At 47.1% G+C, this 15564-nt stretch overlaps 1 protein-coding gene across 6 annotated transcripts in view; it reads right to left on the bottom strand.

Annotated features, from left to right (window-relative positions):
• The window catches only part of BCORL1 (BCL6 corepressor like 1), a 60297-nt gene that overhangs the window by 35659 nt on the left and 9074 nt on the right, over positions 1-15564 (bottom strand). For all 6 annotated transcript variants that reach the window (XM_060292852.1, XM_030844862.2, XM_030844861.2 and 3 more), the window contains 2 exons: positions 4869-4998; positions 151-238 (listed from right to left, as the gene is read on the bottom strand). In XM_060292852.1, the coding sequence (XP_060148835.1) occupies positions 151-238; positions 4869-4954 (174 nt within the window). In that variant the 5' untranslated portion in view covers positions 4955-4998. The remainder of the gene's footprint in view (positions 1-150; positions 239-4868; positions 4999-15564) is intronic.

Below are 15564 nucleotides of genomic sequence, written 5' to 3'. Positions count from 1 at the left end.
CTGGCCAATTTCTGTCTCACATACAGCAACTCCTGGGAAACACCCTGTCCTTTCCTGGCCCCCTTCTTGGGATGGCAGGCTGGGCACGTTGCCTGAGCAGTTCAGCTCCACCCGTTGGCAGGTGGCATGTGGTTCTGCATGGCCCCTTACCTTGGAAAAACTGCTGACACAAAACTCCTGAGATCCAAAGTGCTGGCAGTCACCTGTCGTGGACTCCTCATCAGAAAGAGGTGCTCTTCTAGCATGGGAGACACAACCAGAAAAGGGACATGAGACCTAGTCTTCAGGCCACCACCACCTTCCCCAGAACGCCCCCTGCCTGCCTGGGTTCCCGTAAAATCCTCCTGTCTCGCTTCCCTTGGTGGCTTGGGGGAAATCACAAGGAACTAGGGGTGGGGGAGGTCCAGGCTGAAAACCGGAGCCTCTGTGCCCAGCTTTTCAAGTTCCTGCAAAGGAGCCTGATCTGACTAGACTCCCCTCTTTGGGCTGTGTGTCCTAGGGCTCTCACCAGGAGTGTGGAGGACCCCAGTACCTTTGCCTTGTCCCTAGAGCTTATCCATCAAGGTGACCACCCAGGAGGTACTGAGCATTGCCAGAAGGGGAGAGGTCATTCACAGAAGATCCCAAAAGGCATGCAAACTGCTTTTCTTGTAAATATGATCTTATTTTAAGTCTACAAGGAAAGCTGGCTGCAGGTACCATAAGGGTAACCCTTTCCTAAAACAAATAACCACCCCCATTGTGTTTCATGTTCCAAATCCAAATCATCACCTAGTCACCCGACGAGCTTGCCTAGAGCAGGTACACGTTTACTAGCGCACATAATGATACTCATCTGAGGCAGGTCACTGAGCATCAAGGGGCATTTCAAGGGCACAACTTCTTTCCCTCTAGGGTATCTCTTCCCCTTCTCTAGGGCACCAGAGAGCTCAAGCCAGCACCCTCCTCCCTACCTTTCTGCTCTTGCTTGCATCCTATCCCCTGCCAGCTCCCCCACTCCCTGCTTGGCCTCCCAGCACCACTGCATTTTCTCCCATCGCAAAGGGAAGGAAGCCTTCAAGGCTACAGACCCCGAATTCAAGTTGGTATATTGCAGAGGGAAATGCTCAAGGCCAGAGAGCTGGTTCCCAAAGGAGGAAAACTCAACTGTACCCTCACCTCCTCAAAATGTCTTCTCTAAAATTTGGGCAAGAATCTTAGAAAATGGTATATCCTGACCAAAAAAAAAAAAAAAAAAAAAAAAGGTCAGACTGGGAGGGTGAAGTTGAAGAGAAGACAAACACCCCCTGGAAGTTTGGTATTTTGAGTTATAGCAAGAACGTGCCACTGCTGCCCTAGGGAAGACACCAGTGGGGCAGGAGCCATGGTGTGAGTGGCCAAGTGGAAAGCTGAGGTGCAAGAATAAAGCTCCAGAAGAAACCCTGAGATGTGGTTCCTAGGGTGCAAAGCACAGGAATGCTCTGTGCACCTCTGGGGAGCTAGACTGCCTTGGGGTTTGCCCCCCTTCTTCAGAGCCTCGCCCTGAGCTCTGCAACAGCCAGGGAAGAAGCCAGCAGCTGCCTCACCAGCCATCCTAACCAAAGGGCAGTCAGGGCGCCCACAACCAACCCCCGCAAGAACTAACTCCTTCCCTCCCACTGGAACAGGGCACTGTTGATGGACCCCAAAATTGTACCTGGGGCAAGAGAAGCAAAAAAGGCAAGGGGATCACTGCGGGCCTCTCCCCATCTTTTCAGGGCTCCAGAAGGGACTAACCGGGGGGGAAAGGCTTGTTCCCTTTAAAAGGCATCTAGGCTGGCAGAAGTGGGAGGGTTCCACTGCTGGCAGTGACTGCTGGTGACAAACAGAAATGATCATAAGAAGAGAGCAGGGCTGGAGATGCAGTCAGGGGTCCCGAAGAAGGGGAGCCTGAGGGAAAGGGCAAACACACTTCGACATCAACCCCTGAGAGCCCAGAAAAGCAAGACCAATACCCAGCCTTAGGCCAGGCCAGGGATGGTTTTGCGGGAGGATGGTGACGAGGCGAAAGGAGCGGCAGGGAACCACCCCCTTCACCAGCCCCACATGAGGGACCGCAGAGGGGAGACACTATTTCCATTTCCCCCGTCCTGACCATACAAAGGGGAGTTCAGCTGCATATTCGGCCCTCCTTGCTCGGCTCCCACCCTACATAAAGTCACCTTGAAAGTAGACACCCTGCCTTCGAAGGCAGCCACCAGAGAACGGCAGAGCCACCGGCCCAGAGACTCTGGAGGTGGCAGCGACAACAGCAGTCCTGGCTACTCCAGCCATACCCACACCTGAGTGCCAGCCCCCAAGGCTCTGAGAAAATGCCCTGTGGCCACGTTTCAAACCCTCTGAGGAGAGAGGTGTGTAAAGCCAAGCAAACGTTAAATTGCTCCATTGAGAGAAGAGCCTGGGACAGAGACAGCTTGCAGGGCAGGGGTGCCTGGGGAGAGGAGGGTCAACCGGGCAAGATTAGGAGGGCATGGGTGGCGGGGAAAAGGGAGCAGGGGTCAAAGCAGTCTTCAGTCAGGTCTGAAAATCAATCCCACCTTTTCTTCCCAACAGAGATGACCCTGGGCCGTTATGCTCAAGGCTTTGTTGAACTTAAACCAGAAACAGCCATAACCTTTCAGGGCTGTTTTCCTAATTATTAAGGGCTAGCACCACTGTCAAACCAGACCTTTTTCATTTCCTGTTGGGTCCTAACTACATGGCACACATCTCGCTTAGATCGCAGTCCCTGCAGACTTCCCATAGCACCCCAAGACTGCCTTCATTCCAGCCAAGGTCTCCCCCAAACACACCGTGTGAGAAATACCAGCCCTCACCTGAAACACCTACTCATCCCCCAAGCCCCGGCGCAAAGGCCACTGCCTCTGGGAAGCCCTCCTGTATTCCCCCAAGAAGTTTTTCATTCTGGCCTCTAGACTCCCACGGGACCTGTACACGCCACTCAACAGCACTTACCACCAATATCCCATGACTACTGGTTTGCTCTGATTGAGTTTCATAAATGTTTGGTGAATGAAGGCATGAATGGGTACAAGAAAGGAAGCAGCAAGCAAGCAGAGGGATTTAGCTGGAGGCTTGTCTAGTGTCGGCCACCTGAGGCCAGCATAAAGCCCCTGTCCCCAGTTTCTACAGCCCTCAGCTACATCTGATGGTGCTAGGCAGGCTTCTCAAACGTAACTTTAAGAGTTAACCCCCAGATGCAGCTTTACACCCAAAATGTCGAAGTTCTACAGGTGGTCAAGGGCTAAGGAAGATGGTTTTTAAATAAGGTGAGATCACATTTTAGAAATCAGCTATAGCATGGCCTGGGCTGTAGCGGGAAGGTGACAGCAACGGGTAGATGAGATCAGGAGTGACAACACTTAAAAAAGGTCATCTTAACCACTTGGCATATTTGGTAATCTAACGTCCCAAGAAAGGTCCATAAGGAGGCAAAATCAGGTTCGAGCCCACTTCCTGGTCCTTTTTCAGAGGGGATTTAGAATAGACAGTAAACTAAGGTAACTTGTTCATTGATTTTTTGAAGGCTCTAGTCCAGATCTCTACATCAAAGTCTCAACTACTTATAACTAGCTGTCAATGAATACTCCCGCAAATCAATACCAGCACTCTGCCTTCCCCAGATCATCTCTTAGTTATTATCTAAGGACATACGTCATATGCAAAGGAAAATATCTTTCTCGTGCAGATCTGAGAATTTTGTCTTATTTTCCTTGATCTTGATTTTTATATTCTAAAATTAAATTCCTTTTAAGTCCATCTCTAACTTGTTCCTCAGTATAGACAGCGTTAAACCATCAGGAGCTAATGGCTTTAAAAAAATAATAAAAAGGTCTATTCTCCTAACCTGAACCTCACACAAGTACATAATTCTCCAGTTAAGAACAGAAGAAAGTAGATACACACAAAGATGCCCATTCCTTTTCCCTTCAATATTACCAACACTCTCCCACATGCACACACACCCATGCACACACTTCCAAGATTTCCCCAAGGAAATGTCAGATCTTGAGTCCCAGGAAAAGCCATATCGTTCTGTATTCTAGGTGACTGACTTGATGTATTTGGATTTCAACAGTCGATATATTGAAACCAGCAAGCATGGGGGAGTCATACCTTCTCTAAAAATGGGAGAGGCAATGCAACCATCACACACAGCTCTTTGGCCAAGGGTTATGAAAATCAAATGTAGAATCTGAAGGCCATTTTGAGTGCTCTTCACATGGGGCATGATCAGGAAATGGAACAGCCTGGTCAACCCAGTATTTTGGTGAACAGAAAACTGAAAACACACGCAGATCAGGCAAGCATCACCAACTCTCAATTTCATACGAAAACTACGTTAAGCAGTTTGATCCTCCTTTGATACTTCATAAGGATCTCACTGCGAATCATCATTAGCCTCGTGAGGCAGGAAAGTGCTGATCACCAGAATACCCACTAACAGTTTCCAGTATAAAGCTGAATGACAAAATCGCCTTTCTTCCAGGCTTAGATCAAGGACCAAAAATATCTTACACGTATCCTTGAGCACAGAACATGGATGCAGCAAATAAAACTTGCAATTGCCCAAGCTTCCCTTTAATCCACAATCTGACAGTTCTTAATGAGCAGACAAATACTAGTCGGCAAAAGGTCATCTGTTGGCCTCCTCACTTTCATCTGAACAGGGATGGCATGGCAGAGCAGGCCACTCACACAGCCCCAGCCCCAGCCCATCTCAGGAAAATTAGAAACAACCAGCAGCCTCCTCCCCAGGGTCCCCCCTCAGGCGCTGCTGCAGCTACCTCGCTAGGGAGCAGGCACCGCTCACTGGAAGCCGGCAACAGCCACCTTCCCAGCCTTCTCACCTCTCCTCGTTGATGCCACACATGCGAATCCGGTCAGAACTGGTCCAGTTGTGCACGCCGCTGTAGAGCGGTGCTGTAGAGATCATGACAGCCACTCACCACCAGCTAGGACCTGCTGTGGCCACTCCCCCTGGGGAAAAAGAACTCCCAAAAATCAAAACTTGTAACACGGACAGCTGCTTTAACCACCTTTTATGCGGAAACATTTAAATAAATAAAGGTAATTAGAGCACCAAAATGTTAAAGCAGTCTCTCACAAGCCAGCCTGCTATGGAAAATTAAGGTCCAAATGGGGATGAGGGGGCACCAGCTTTCCAGGAATCCATAGGTTTCAGGATGGAGACGAGGATGCTGTTAATCACCTAGAGTGATTAAATTATCTGAAAGACAGATATGCATGAGTGTTCGAGGAAATTCAATCTATTTCAGACAAGTGAGATGCCAGTATATTGTTCTACACACTTTTAGCCTAACCAACTACAATTAGGGGGTCATTCCCATATATGAACAGGGCATCGAAAGACTACTGGGGAATCTTTTTCTCGTCAACTCTCCAATCCATGAGTACTGAAGTATTTGAGTGACATAACCAATTTAAGCTCTCCAGAGGAAGCACATGCTTTCTTTATAAGCCCTTCAAAAATACTCATTCTAATTTCAAGTTAGGAGTTATATAGATATAATGCGTATACCTAACCTGGTTTAAACTGCCCTTCAGATCAGATGCCATACTCCTTGTGCTCTGACCACAAACAAACAGAAAACAATGCTCCATCAAGAACCGCACATGTCTGCCCTTGGCCCTTCCTATCCGTCTGTCATCCCCACGACCTACCGCCCCCTTCACCAGCCAATGTCGGGTTCTCGCTGTTGACAACCACTGCACAGCCAATTCACCTTCCAGAGAAAATGAGGCATCAAGAGAAAGAGGTTTATCCAATGAGGTTGTCTTGAGACCCTCAAACTCGAATTAACTTATTAGCTAAAAGCCTTATTCATCAAAGCTCAACTGAACAAAACCCTACAGTGATCAGAATTTTATGCTGTTCTCCACTTTCCAAAGAAGTAAACCACAGTAAAATACAGTCACCTCAGGAATTTGTTTCATTTATCCTTTATACAATTTTCAGAGATTGTCCATATTCAACACAATATCACTTACTCATTCAACAAATACGTATTGACCACCTACTATGTGCTGGCACTGTCCTAGGTACTGGGGATTTAACAATTAACAAAAAAGACCAGAAATCTCTGCCTTCATGGAGCTTATATTCTAGTGGGACGAGATGGACAATAAACACGTTAAATGAGTCTGTGTTACAGTATGTTAGAAGGTGGTATAACACAGGCTAAGGGGCAAGGGTGATGGTTGGGGGTGGGGAGTGGAACGGGCTGCAACGTGTAAGTGCGTGAACCGAGTAGGCTTTGCTGAGAAGGAGACATTTAAACATCCTGAAGGAAGCAAAGAGGCGAGCCATGTGGATATCTGGGGAAGAGCATTCCAGGCAGAAGGAACAACCTTGTAAAGGTCCTTAAGGCACGAGGTGCCTGCTAAGATCAGAAAAGAGCCAGGAGGCCAGCGTGGCTGGCACAGAGGGAGCAGACAAGGGAGAGAGTCAGTGAGAGGACAGCAGGGCCACATCCCCCATTCTCTCCTTGGTCCTCATCCTACTCCTGTCCCTGTCGCATAGGATACCGCTGCCTTTGCCCCTTCCTTTGTACTTGCCCCTTTCCTGGCTTTTCAGACCCAGTGCCTGCTGGCCTATCTGGGGCCCTTCTCTCCTGCCACCCCAGAAACCTGGCCCTCGGTCTCTCCTTACCTCTGCCACCCTCTCCTATCCCCCTTCCCCTTCCCTCCCTCTTTCTCTTCCTACCCCACCCATCTCTCTGTCTCTTTCCCTTCCCCCTCCTCTCTCAATCTCTCTCTCCCATTTCTCTCTATTTCTCCTCATCATTCCCCTTCCCCCTATTATTCTCCCAGATTTCTCTGTCTTCCCCTCTCCTCTGCTTCTCTTCTCTCTCCTCCCCTGCCATGGTCCCCTCTCCTCCAATGTTCTTCCCGTTCCCACCCCTCCTGCCCCTGTCCTTTCCCTCCTTTATCTCACCTTCCTTATTTCCCCTCAGGCTCCACTCTCTCCTCCCTTTCCTCCTCCTTCCCTTCCTCCCTCCCCGCTGCCCCCCCCCACTCTTAGTCCTCGGGCCTCAGCCTTCAGTCTCCCTCTCTTGTCCTTCTGTCTTCCTCTGTCTCTCCTCTTCCTGTCTCTCTAGCTCAAGTCTGGCTCTCCCCAACCCCTCCGCTCCCCTCCCTCTGCCCTAAACCCCCACCCTCTGTGTGTGTGTGTGTGTGTGTGTGTGTGTCCTGCCCCTCCTTTTCGCTTAGCTCAAGAGCTCCCACAGTTTCAACTCACCCCTTTGTGCGCTGATGACTCCCAAATCTGCATCTCTAGCCCTGACCTCTCTCCTTAGGCCCAGACCAGAATTTCCAGCTGGCAGCAACTTGCTGTTAATTGGATGTCCACCGAGCCCCTCAAACTCAGTGTCTCAAACCGAACTCATTATCTGTTACCATAAACCTGCTCCCCACCCCCATACCCAGCGTGTTTCCTACCTTAGGTAATAGCGCCACTATCCCCTAGCCTGGAAATTTCAGCATTCAACTCCTTCTCTCCCCCACCACCCACATGCCATCAGGAGTCAAGCCTTAATAATGCCATCTCCATCCTCTCCTTCTACCCCTCTCACCACTGCCCTGATGCAGACCCTCATCATCTCTCGACCAGAATATTACAGTAGCCTCTTAACTGGTCCCTCTGCCTCCAATCTCTTAATTCTACAATCAATTCATCTTCTAAAGAACCAGTTCGATCACGTCACCCCCTCCCTCCTCCAAAGCTTTCAATAGCTTTCCTCTGTCTTCAGAATCAAGCCCACATTTCTTAGCACAGCATTCAGGGCCTTCCACAACCTGGTCTCAAACCTCCTGTCTAGCCTCCTCTTCAGCCACATCCTATTTCCCTGCAACCTTGCCACCCCAACTCCTGACCCGTCCCTGAAGTGGCCTCTCTTGTGTCCCCTCTTCCTTTCTGTCCTCTCTCAAAGCCTAGCTTAAATGTCATCATGTCATCTCCCCAGCCCCAGCCCCTGGTCGGTTAACTCCTCCCTCTCTGGTTCTCCTCAAACATTTCATTCCCACCCCTACCACAGCACAGATTCTTAGTCCCTCTGCTGTGTGGTTAGTTGGGGATGTGGCACATCTGTCTTGCCCCCACCCCCAGACAATCAGCTACTTACGGTAAGAAATACTGTCTTTTCTGTCTCTGGTTCTTCTGCGATATCTTACGTATAGTAAGTACTCAGTATATACGTGTTATATGGAAGTGAAACCTGGATGAGAATTGAGGTGGTGACCCTGAGAAATTACATGAAGCAAAAGAAACCTCCCTAAAAAGTATTCACCATGCTTACTGTTTAAAAAAAAAATGTATTTCAATGAAAACGCTATGCACTATCTATAGCACACCCTTCCAAGCTGCCTGATTCTAGCCCAGTTCATTGTCTTTGAGTTATTTTGCACCTTTGTAAATTGCAGGTAACTGATGGATATGCAAACTCTGTCTTGTCCCATGCAGTTTGGATTGACTTTCCTCCCCACTGTGGAAAAACCAGTTTTGCCTCCATTTGCAATTCAATTCCTTTACTCCATATAAATTTGTGCTTTTTGGACTTTTTCTTTGAACCGGCTATAACATCTGTCTGGTTCTCTTGCTGATTAACGAGTAAAATAAAATCTTTAATACGTGTTCATTTTTATATCTGTAAGAGACTCATGATTTTATCTTTTTCTGAAAGTTATCTTTAACATTCCTAAAACAGTTATGTGGGCTCACACATAATTTTAGAGAGATTTCCACAAGGGGTAAGACAAATGGGTTGACTGTCTGCGTCACATCAGGTCACCGGGATCCCACTCCCTAAACATCCCGGTTGATCAAGTTTTGACTGTTTCTTAGAGTATCTTGGAATATCCCAGTTTAGGAAACAACAGCTCAGCCTGTTGGCTGACCAGCCTGGGACAGAAATCAGAGGGGGGAATCCTGGCATTTGCAAACAGAATAATGTATAAAACATCATTACCTAGATAAGGGAGTTTTTAGACCCCCCAAATCCCCAAATAACAATAACAACAACAAGAAAAGCAAGTAAAAACCAAAATAATTACCATACAATGTGCATTTTATGACCACCTAGAGAGCAAACCTGACCCTAGGCAGCCCCACTTTCACAAGATCCTGAAGATAGAGCATCTGCTTAAATCTCAACCTCCCACTCTTCCACTATGATTTTGTCAGACCAACACCTCTTCTTACGTGAAGTCCTCTGCTGCTAATTAATAGTAGCCTTTGCGGAGGCAGGGAGGGGAGGAGAGCGGTAGAAAGCACAGTCAGGAGAGCACAGAGCTAAGTGGTCTACACAAGAAGCAAAGATCGGTTCTCCCGAGCCAGAGAGTAGGCAAAGGGAACTTCTAAAGAGGCACTGGTGGCGTCAATGCCCACATAGGGCAGGAGGAGTCAAGGACAATGCACACCAACATTTCCCAAGAGTCAGAATCACCGAGGTGCTGGTTCAAAATACAGATTCATAGGTCCCAGCCCTGGAGATTCTAATCCAGTAGGCCCAGGGTTTTGTTTTGTTATTATCATATCCAATCAAATTAATAACCACTCAGCTGTACACTACGCCTCAGGAGAGGTGAGCAGAAAGGAAAAATCCTACAGACACGCCACACTTGGTAGGTTTCACTGGTGTACACACTTGGGGCCCAGCTTGCTTTTGCTCGTAGTGCCTGCACTCATGTGTGGTGTACAACTCTCCATCTCTCTCTCACTCCCTCTCTGATGGGAACCATCACATCAAAGGCAAAAGGCGAAGTTCCTAAAAGGAACTTGGAAGAAACCTGGTAATCTCAAGTGACCCAGGAAGCACAGGGATACGAAATACCGCAAAGGATTTTCCCAGATGTCACAACCATGTAATTGCTAAGAAATGAACAGCTGCACGGCCCCAGAATCGAATGCTGGTCACTGCCTGGAAGGCAGCAGGACCACTGTGAGCTGTCCCCACTTTGGGGGGAAAAACTCAAAAGACACATCCAACTCGTGGTGAGAACAAAGGAGAACACATGCTCCACCAATCCAAAGTGATAAGTGTGGCTGAAAATATAAAGAAAGAAAACTTTTTGATTTAGAAGGCACATGTACACATAAGTAGAAGGACTGACCAAGACACAAGGGAATGAATCCAAGAAGCGGGCGGCAAGAAGCAGGTAGCCAGGCACAATCACCGCACTATGAAACGGGGGAGACCAAAGAGAAATGGACTAATAGGAGAGCAATAACCTTAAAATGGTGAAAAGCGCCGCTAAGCTGAGGGCGAGCAGGTAGCAGACGAAAAACCATGATGAGGTAGAACTCTTTCCCCAAAAAATCCAAACGGAAAAAAAAAAATGCTCGAAGACAAGTGCAGGTGTGAAAGGCATAAAAGAGAAGCCCATAGCATATAACAACCAAAAAAGAAAAAAATGAAATAGGGGAACCTGAAATATTTCACCATAGTGGGCCAAACTGAAACACTGGGGGGAAGCACTGAAGACAGACATTTTAGAAAAGTTTAGAGAGAATATGTTCTCAAAAGGGGAAGAACATCGAATTGTAGCCCAAGTTAGGGTTGAGAGAGCTGGTAGTAAGGGACAGTCAGCACTAAAATCTCAAAGGAGATTGTACAGATTGGGTAGACTTTTTTGGTTCTGTTTTGAAAGGAAGATGCCCAAACAAGCAGATTTCACAACAACGACAAGCAAAAGCATGTGAGGAAGAGGAGGGCATGACAGGAGGTAACAGAGCATCTATCTGACTTTTTTTTTTTTTTTACGAAAGTAGACATTGTTAAAAACTTTTAGTTTTTACCCTTGAAAATGACCAGACAGGGGATTTCCCTGGTGGTACGGTGGCTGAGAATCCGCCTGCCACGCAGTGGTTGAGAATCCACCTGCCAGTGCAGGGGACATGGGTTCGATCCCTGGTCTGGGAAGATCCCGCATGCCGCGGAGCAGCTAAGCCCATGGGCCACAACTACTGAGCCTCCGCTCTAGAGCCCATTAGCCACAACTATTAAGCCCGCGTGCCGCAACTACTGAAGCCCACACACCTAGAGCCTGTGCTCCGCAACAAGAGAAGCCACCACAATGAGAAGCCCGTGAACCACAACGAACAGGAGCCCCCACTCGCCGCAACCAAAGAAAAGCCCACGCGCAGCAACAAAGACCCAATGCAGCCAGAAACGATAAATAAATAAAATAAAATAATAAAATTAATAAATTTATTTTAAAAAAAAAGAATCCACCTGCCAATGCAGGGGACACAGGTTCGATCCCTGGCCTGGGAAGATCCCACATGCCGCGGAGCAACTAAGCCCGTGCGCAACAACTACTGAGCCTGCACTCCAGAGTCCGTGAGCCACAACTACGAAGCCCGCGTGCCTAGAGCCCGTGCTCGCAACAAGAGAAGCCACCTCAATGAGAAGCCCGCGCACTGCAACAGAGTGGCCCCCGCTCGCCGCGGGGCTAGAGAAAGCTCACATGCAGGAACGAAGACCCAATGCAGCCAAAAATAAATAAATAAATTTATTAAAAAATAAAAGGAAAGAAAAGAAAATGACCAGACAGGGTGTTTGTTAGTCTAGTGGACCAGTTCCCCAGAATCACGTAGCTCCTTTTGTGGCCAAAGACCCCTTACGTGCAGAACAACTGGTGCTGGCAACGCATGGGATACAACTAGGACCCCTACACATAGCATGAAACCTGCCCATTTACTCCAGCTTGGACTCTGCCATCCAGACAGTAAATTAGAAACTCAAGATTAAGAAGGCCTCAGTTAAACTAAATCTGGTAGTACTCCCCCAGGGCTCTTTTGGTTCACACTGTCTTGTGACCTGGAAGCAATTATGACTCTAAAAAAATGAAAGAGCCGGAAAATATTCCTCTTGAAGCCTGGCCCTGAATCTGTCCTCAAGAGGATAGGCGTGGCCAGTAGACAGTTAAAGAAGGAGGGCTGGGTCAGTGATGACTAATAAGTAAAGAAAACCAACTTTGGGACCTACTGCTCCAAGAGAAGTCCAGAGCCCTGGGGAAAGCTCCCGTAAGACAGAGGTATTCGCATTCTGATTTCACAGAAGCAAAGGAAAGGCCACCCTACTACCCCACTTTGGGAGAAGCAGCATCTAAGACACCCCCAAGGAGATCCAAGTGATCACTGGCATTGAGATCCTAGGGAACATGAAAAGGCCACGGCTTCCACCCAGTCACTGGAGTGCCTTTAGAGAGATGTCAAAATGTCTCAAAATCATTGTTTTCAATAGGAAAGTTTACACATACCCAACAAGGATAACTTTACCTGACTTTAGATATAGAACCCTCACCACAGGTCTTACCCTCCTTGTCCCTCTGCCTTCTTCCACGTGTAGGACTAGCATTCCTATTTTTCCTACTTAATTACATATCCGAAACCTCACCCCCCAATGAGGAAGTTCTTCCAACTTAAATTGTCTAATTTAATGATTTCCCATATAAGGATATTCTAATATTCTCCTCTGGCTCTCCCCTCAATATCAATATGCCCTCTTCTTTCCCTACCATTAACCAAATACCATTCCTTGAAACTCAAGAGTCCTGTATACATGCCCCAATCACTCTGCTTCCCTTTATGCAAAACAGGTTCCTCTACCACCATACACCACCACACACAAACATACAAACACACAAAATCAACTGAAAATAATCTGCTGGGCAATTGAAAGGAGGAAGGGGCCCTTTGCACTGTTCATCCCCACCTTCTATTCTAGCACTTCCTGGTTACCCTGAGTTTTTTATTTTTTTTCATCCAAATAGTTCCACGAGTTCTACTCCAAGGGATAAGTCTTATAAGGCACACTGCATCCTGTTCCCAGATGCATTCATTCCTGTATTTACCGAGAAGGCTAAGGAGTTGTCTGCACACGGCTCTAGCAAAGACACCTTCACAGACTCCATGGGTACCTCCATGTTTGAAAACCCTGCCTTATAAACATTTATGAGACTTGGATACAAAGGAATGTTAACTATCTGCTAAACGCATGAGAGCTTATTCATTCAAATGAATAAATGTCGTTACCTCCAAAGTAGTCACTTTGGGAAGCTAGACATTCATCTCAAAGCAGTGACCAAGGCTTGTGATCTCTTTGGAGCTCTCCCGGTGAGCATTACCATCCAAACCTTTCTCAAGCCAACTCACAGCCTTTTCAGTCTCCTCACAAGCGCTGAATCCATCCAGAGTCATTTTGATGTTTTAAAACTGCCAACACCCATTCAGAATCATCTAATCACAAAACTGGCAATACCCTTGAAGAATGATATAAAGTTTACCGGCGGTAACCGTGGGTTTCACATCCGCGGTTGGCTGAATCGGGGATGCAAACCTCGCGCGCGAATGCGGAAGGCCGACTGTGTTCCTTCTACTCCGCTATTTTTTGTCAGGGACTTGAGCGTCCACGGATTTTTGTATCCATTTTGATATCCACGGGGGTTCCTGTAACCAATACCCCGCAGATACCAAGGGACGGCTGTACGATAGTACCCAAAGCCTAAACTGTGGGGGGCAAAACTTGGAGGGCATTTTCAGCCCCCACTTCTCAACCATCTGAGACATCTCACTATATGCAGTTACTATGTCATCTGCAAAAATTGAGAATAACACAAAAGCACTTGAACAGACCAAAGGTAATCGATTTCAGCAGTTTAGTAGGCAAAAACAAAAGTTTTAATCTCTCACGTATATTTTCATACCACCAGATCATTTTAGCTTTTCCACCCACTGCCAAGATACTTTTTTCCTATTATTCAAATAGTACTCACTTCCATTTCCTGCTGCAAGGAAATTATTTTACTCCATCTAAGGAAAATACCTCATCATAGCTTTAAACTGGACCTAGGCTCTAGGAACAAGATTTTGTGCAACTTCTAGATGTCACAGATATCTAGAAAACCTAAACATCATGAAATTAATCAGTCCTTTTCCAAATGCAAAGCCACCTCAAAATGTCACCCTAAGTAACTAGGGTCATCCTTTGAACACTTCTCATTTCTACTAGATCAAAAAAATGAGTTGGCTTTCCTCAATTTGGTCTTCAGCAGGACCATGTGAATATTTGGTGTGTCTTTCACACTCCAAAGTTGAATCATTGTAATCTGAGACTTCAATCCCTTTTGTGATGCTTCTGTGTCCTCCCTGCCATAAACTGTGACAGTGGCTCTCAGGTCCTCCATTTCAGTATACAGCATGCATGATATGGAATTTTTCACCTAAAGAGAATTCCTCCTCACCAAACTTTGGCCCTTTTTTTTTTTTTTTTTTTTTTTGCGGTACGCGGGCCTCTCACTGTTGTGGCCTCTCCCGTTGCGGAGCACTGGCTCCGGACACGCAGGCTCAGCGGCCATGGCTCACTGGCCCAGCCACTACGTGGCATGTGGGATCTTCCCGGACCGGGGCACGACCCCGTGTCCCCTGCAACGGCAGGCGGACTCTCAACCACTGCGCCACCAGGGAAGCCCTGGCCTTTTTAAAAAAAAAACTCTCCTGGACCTCTTACACAAATACTTGGAGAGGCCATTATCAGCCTATTTTTTTTCTATTCTCTCACCCCAGAATATGGGCTTAACTCATTTTGTACATTTACTCATTCAAAGGTACACACACACACACACACACACACACACACAAATTAGCTCACAGAATTTCAAACTCTCAACATTGGCTCAACCTGCTACCAGTCTATAGGTTTCTCAAGGCCAGAAAAAATATTTTCTACTTCTTTTAATAGTTCCTCCCAATAGTGTCTAGCATGACACAAAGTACACAATATGCGCTAGATAATTACTTGCTAAACTACAGGGAAAAACTAAAATTCCCTCTACCCAATACAGAAACCAAGAACAACCCCAAGTAAAAAGCATTGTGTCGGGCTTCCCTGGTGGCGCAGTGTTTAAGAATCCACCTGCCAGTGCAGGGGACACGGATTCAAGCCCTGGTCTGGGAAGATCCCACATGCCATGGAGCAACTAAGCCCGTGAGCCGCAACTACTGAGGCTGTACTCTAGAGCCTGCAAGCCACAACTACTGAGCACCCGCACCTAGGGCCTGTGCTCCACAACGAGAAGCCACCACGAGAAGCCCGTGCACTGCAAGGAAGAGTAGCCCCTGCTCGCCGCAACTAGAGAAAGCCCGTGTGCAGCAATGAAGACCCAACGCAACCAAAAATAAATAATTAGTTAACTTTTTAAAAAAGGCATTGGGTCTTTGAATTCCTTTTACTTCCCATGATCTCTCATAAACTTTCTTTCTTCTCCTTACTTCCATGATAAAGAAACCACAGAAATAAAATAAAATTGGGCTGGGGCAAAACAATAAAGTCAACTTCCAATTATCTGTAGCTTAGCCGCAGCTAATTTTTAAACCCAGCCGACTTATGGACTGCCTTCTGCCACTTATAGTAGATGTGTGCTCAGGGAACAACTCACTTTAATATTTGCCTAAGCATAATATAAATAGGAAGGTAGATCTGCTGGGGAGGGGGACAGGTAGAGAATAATAATGCATTTCTGAAG

The sequence above is a fragment of the Globicephala melas genome, chromosome X (assembly GCF_963455315.2).
Source record: "Globicephala melas chromosome X, mGloMel1.2, whole genome shotgun sequence".
Classification (NCBI taxonomy): domain Eukaryota; kingdom Metazoa; phylum Chordata; class Mammalia; order Artiodactyla; family Delphinidae; genus Globicephala; species Globicephala melas.
Note: the sequence above shows the minus strand (reverse complement) of the source record. Positions and strands in the feature narration are given on the sequence as shown.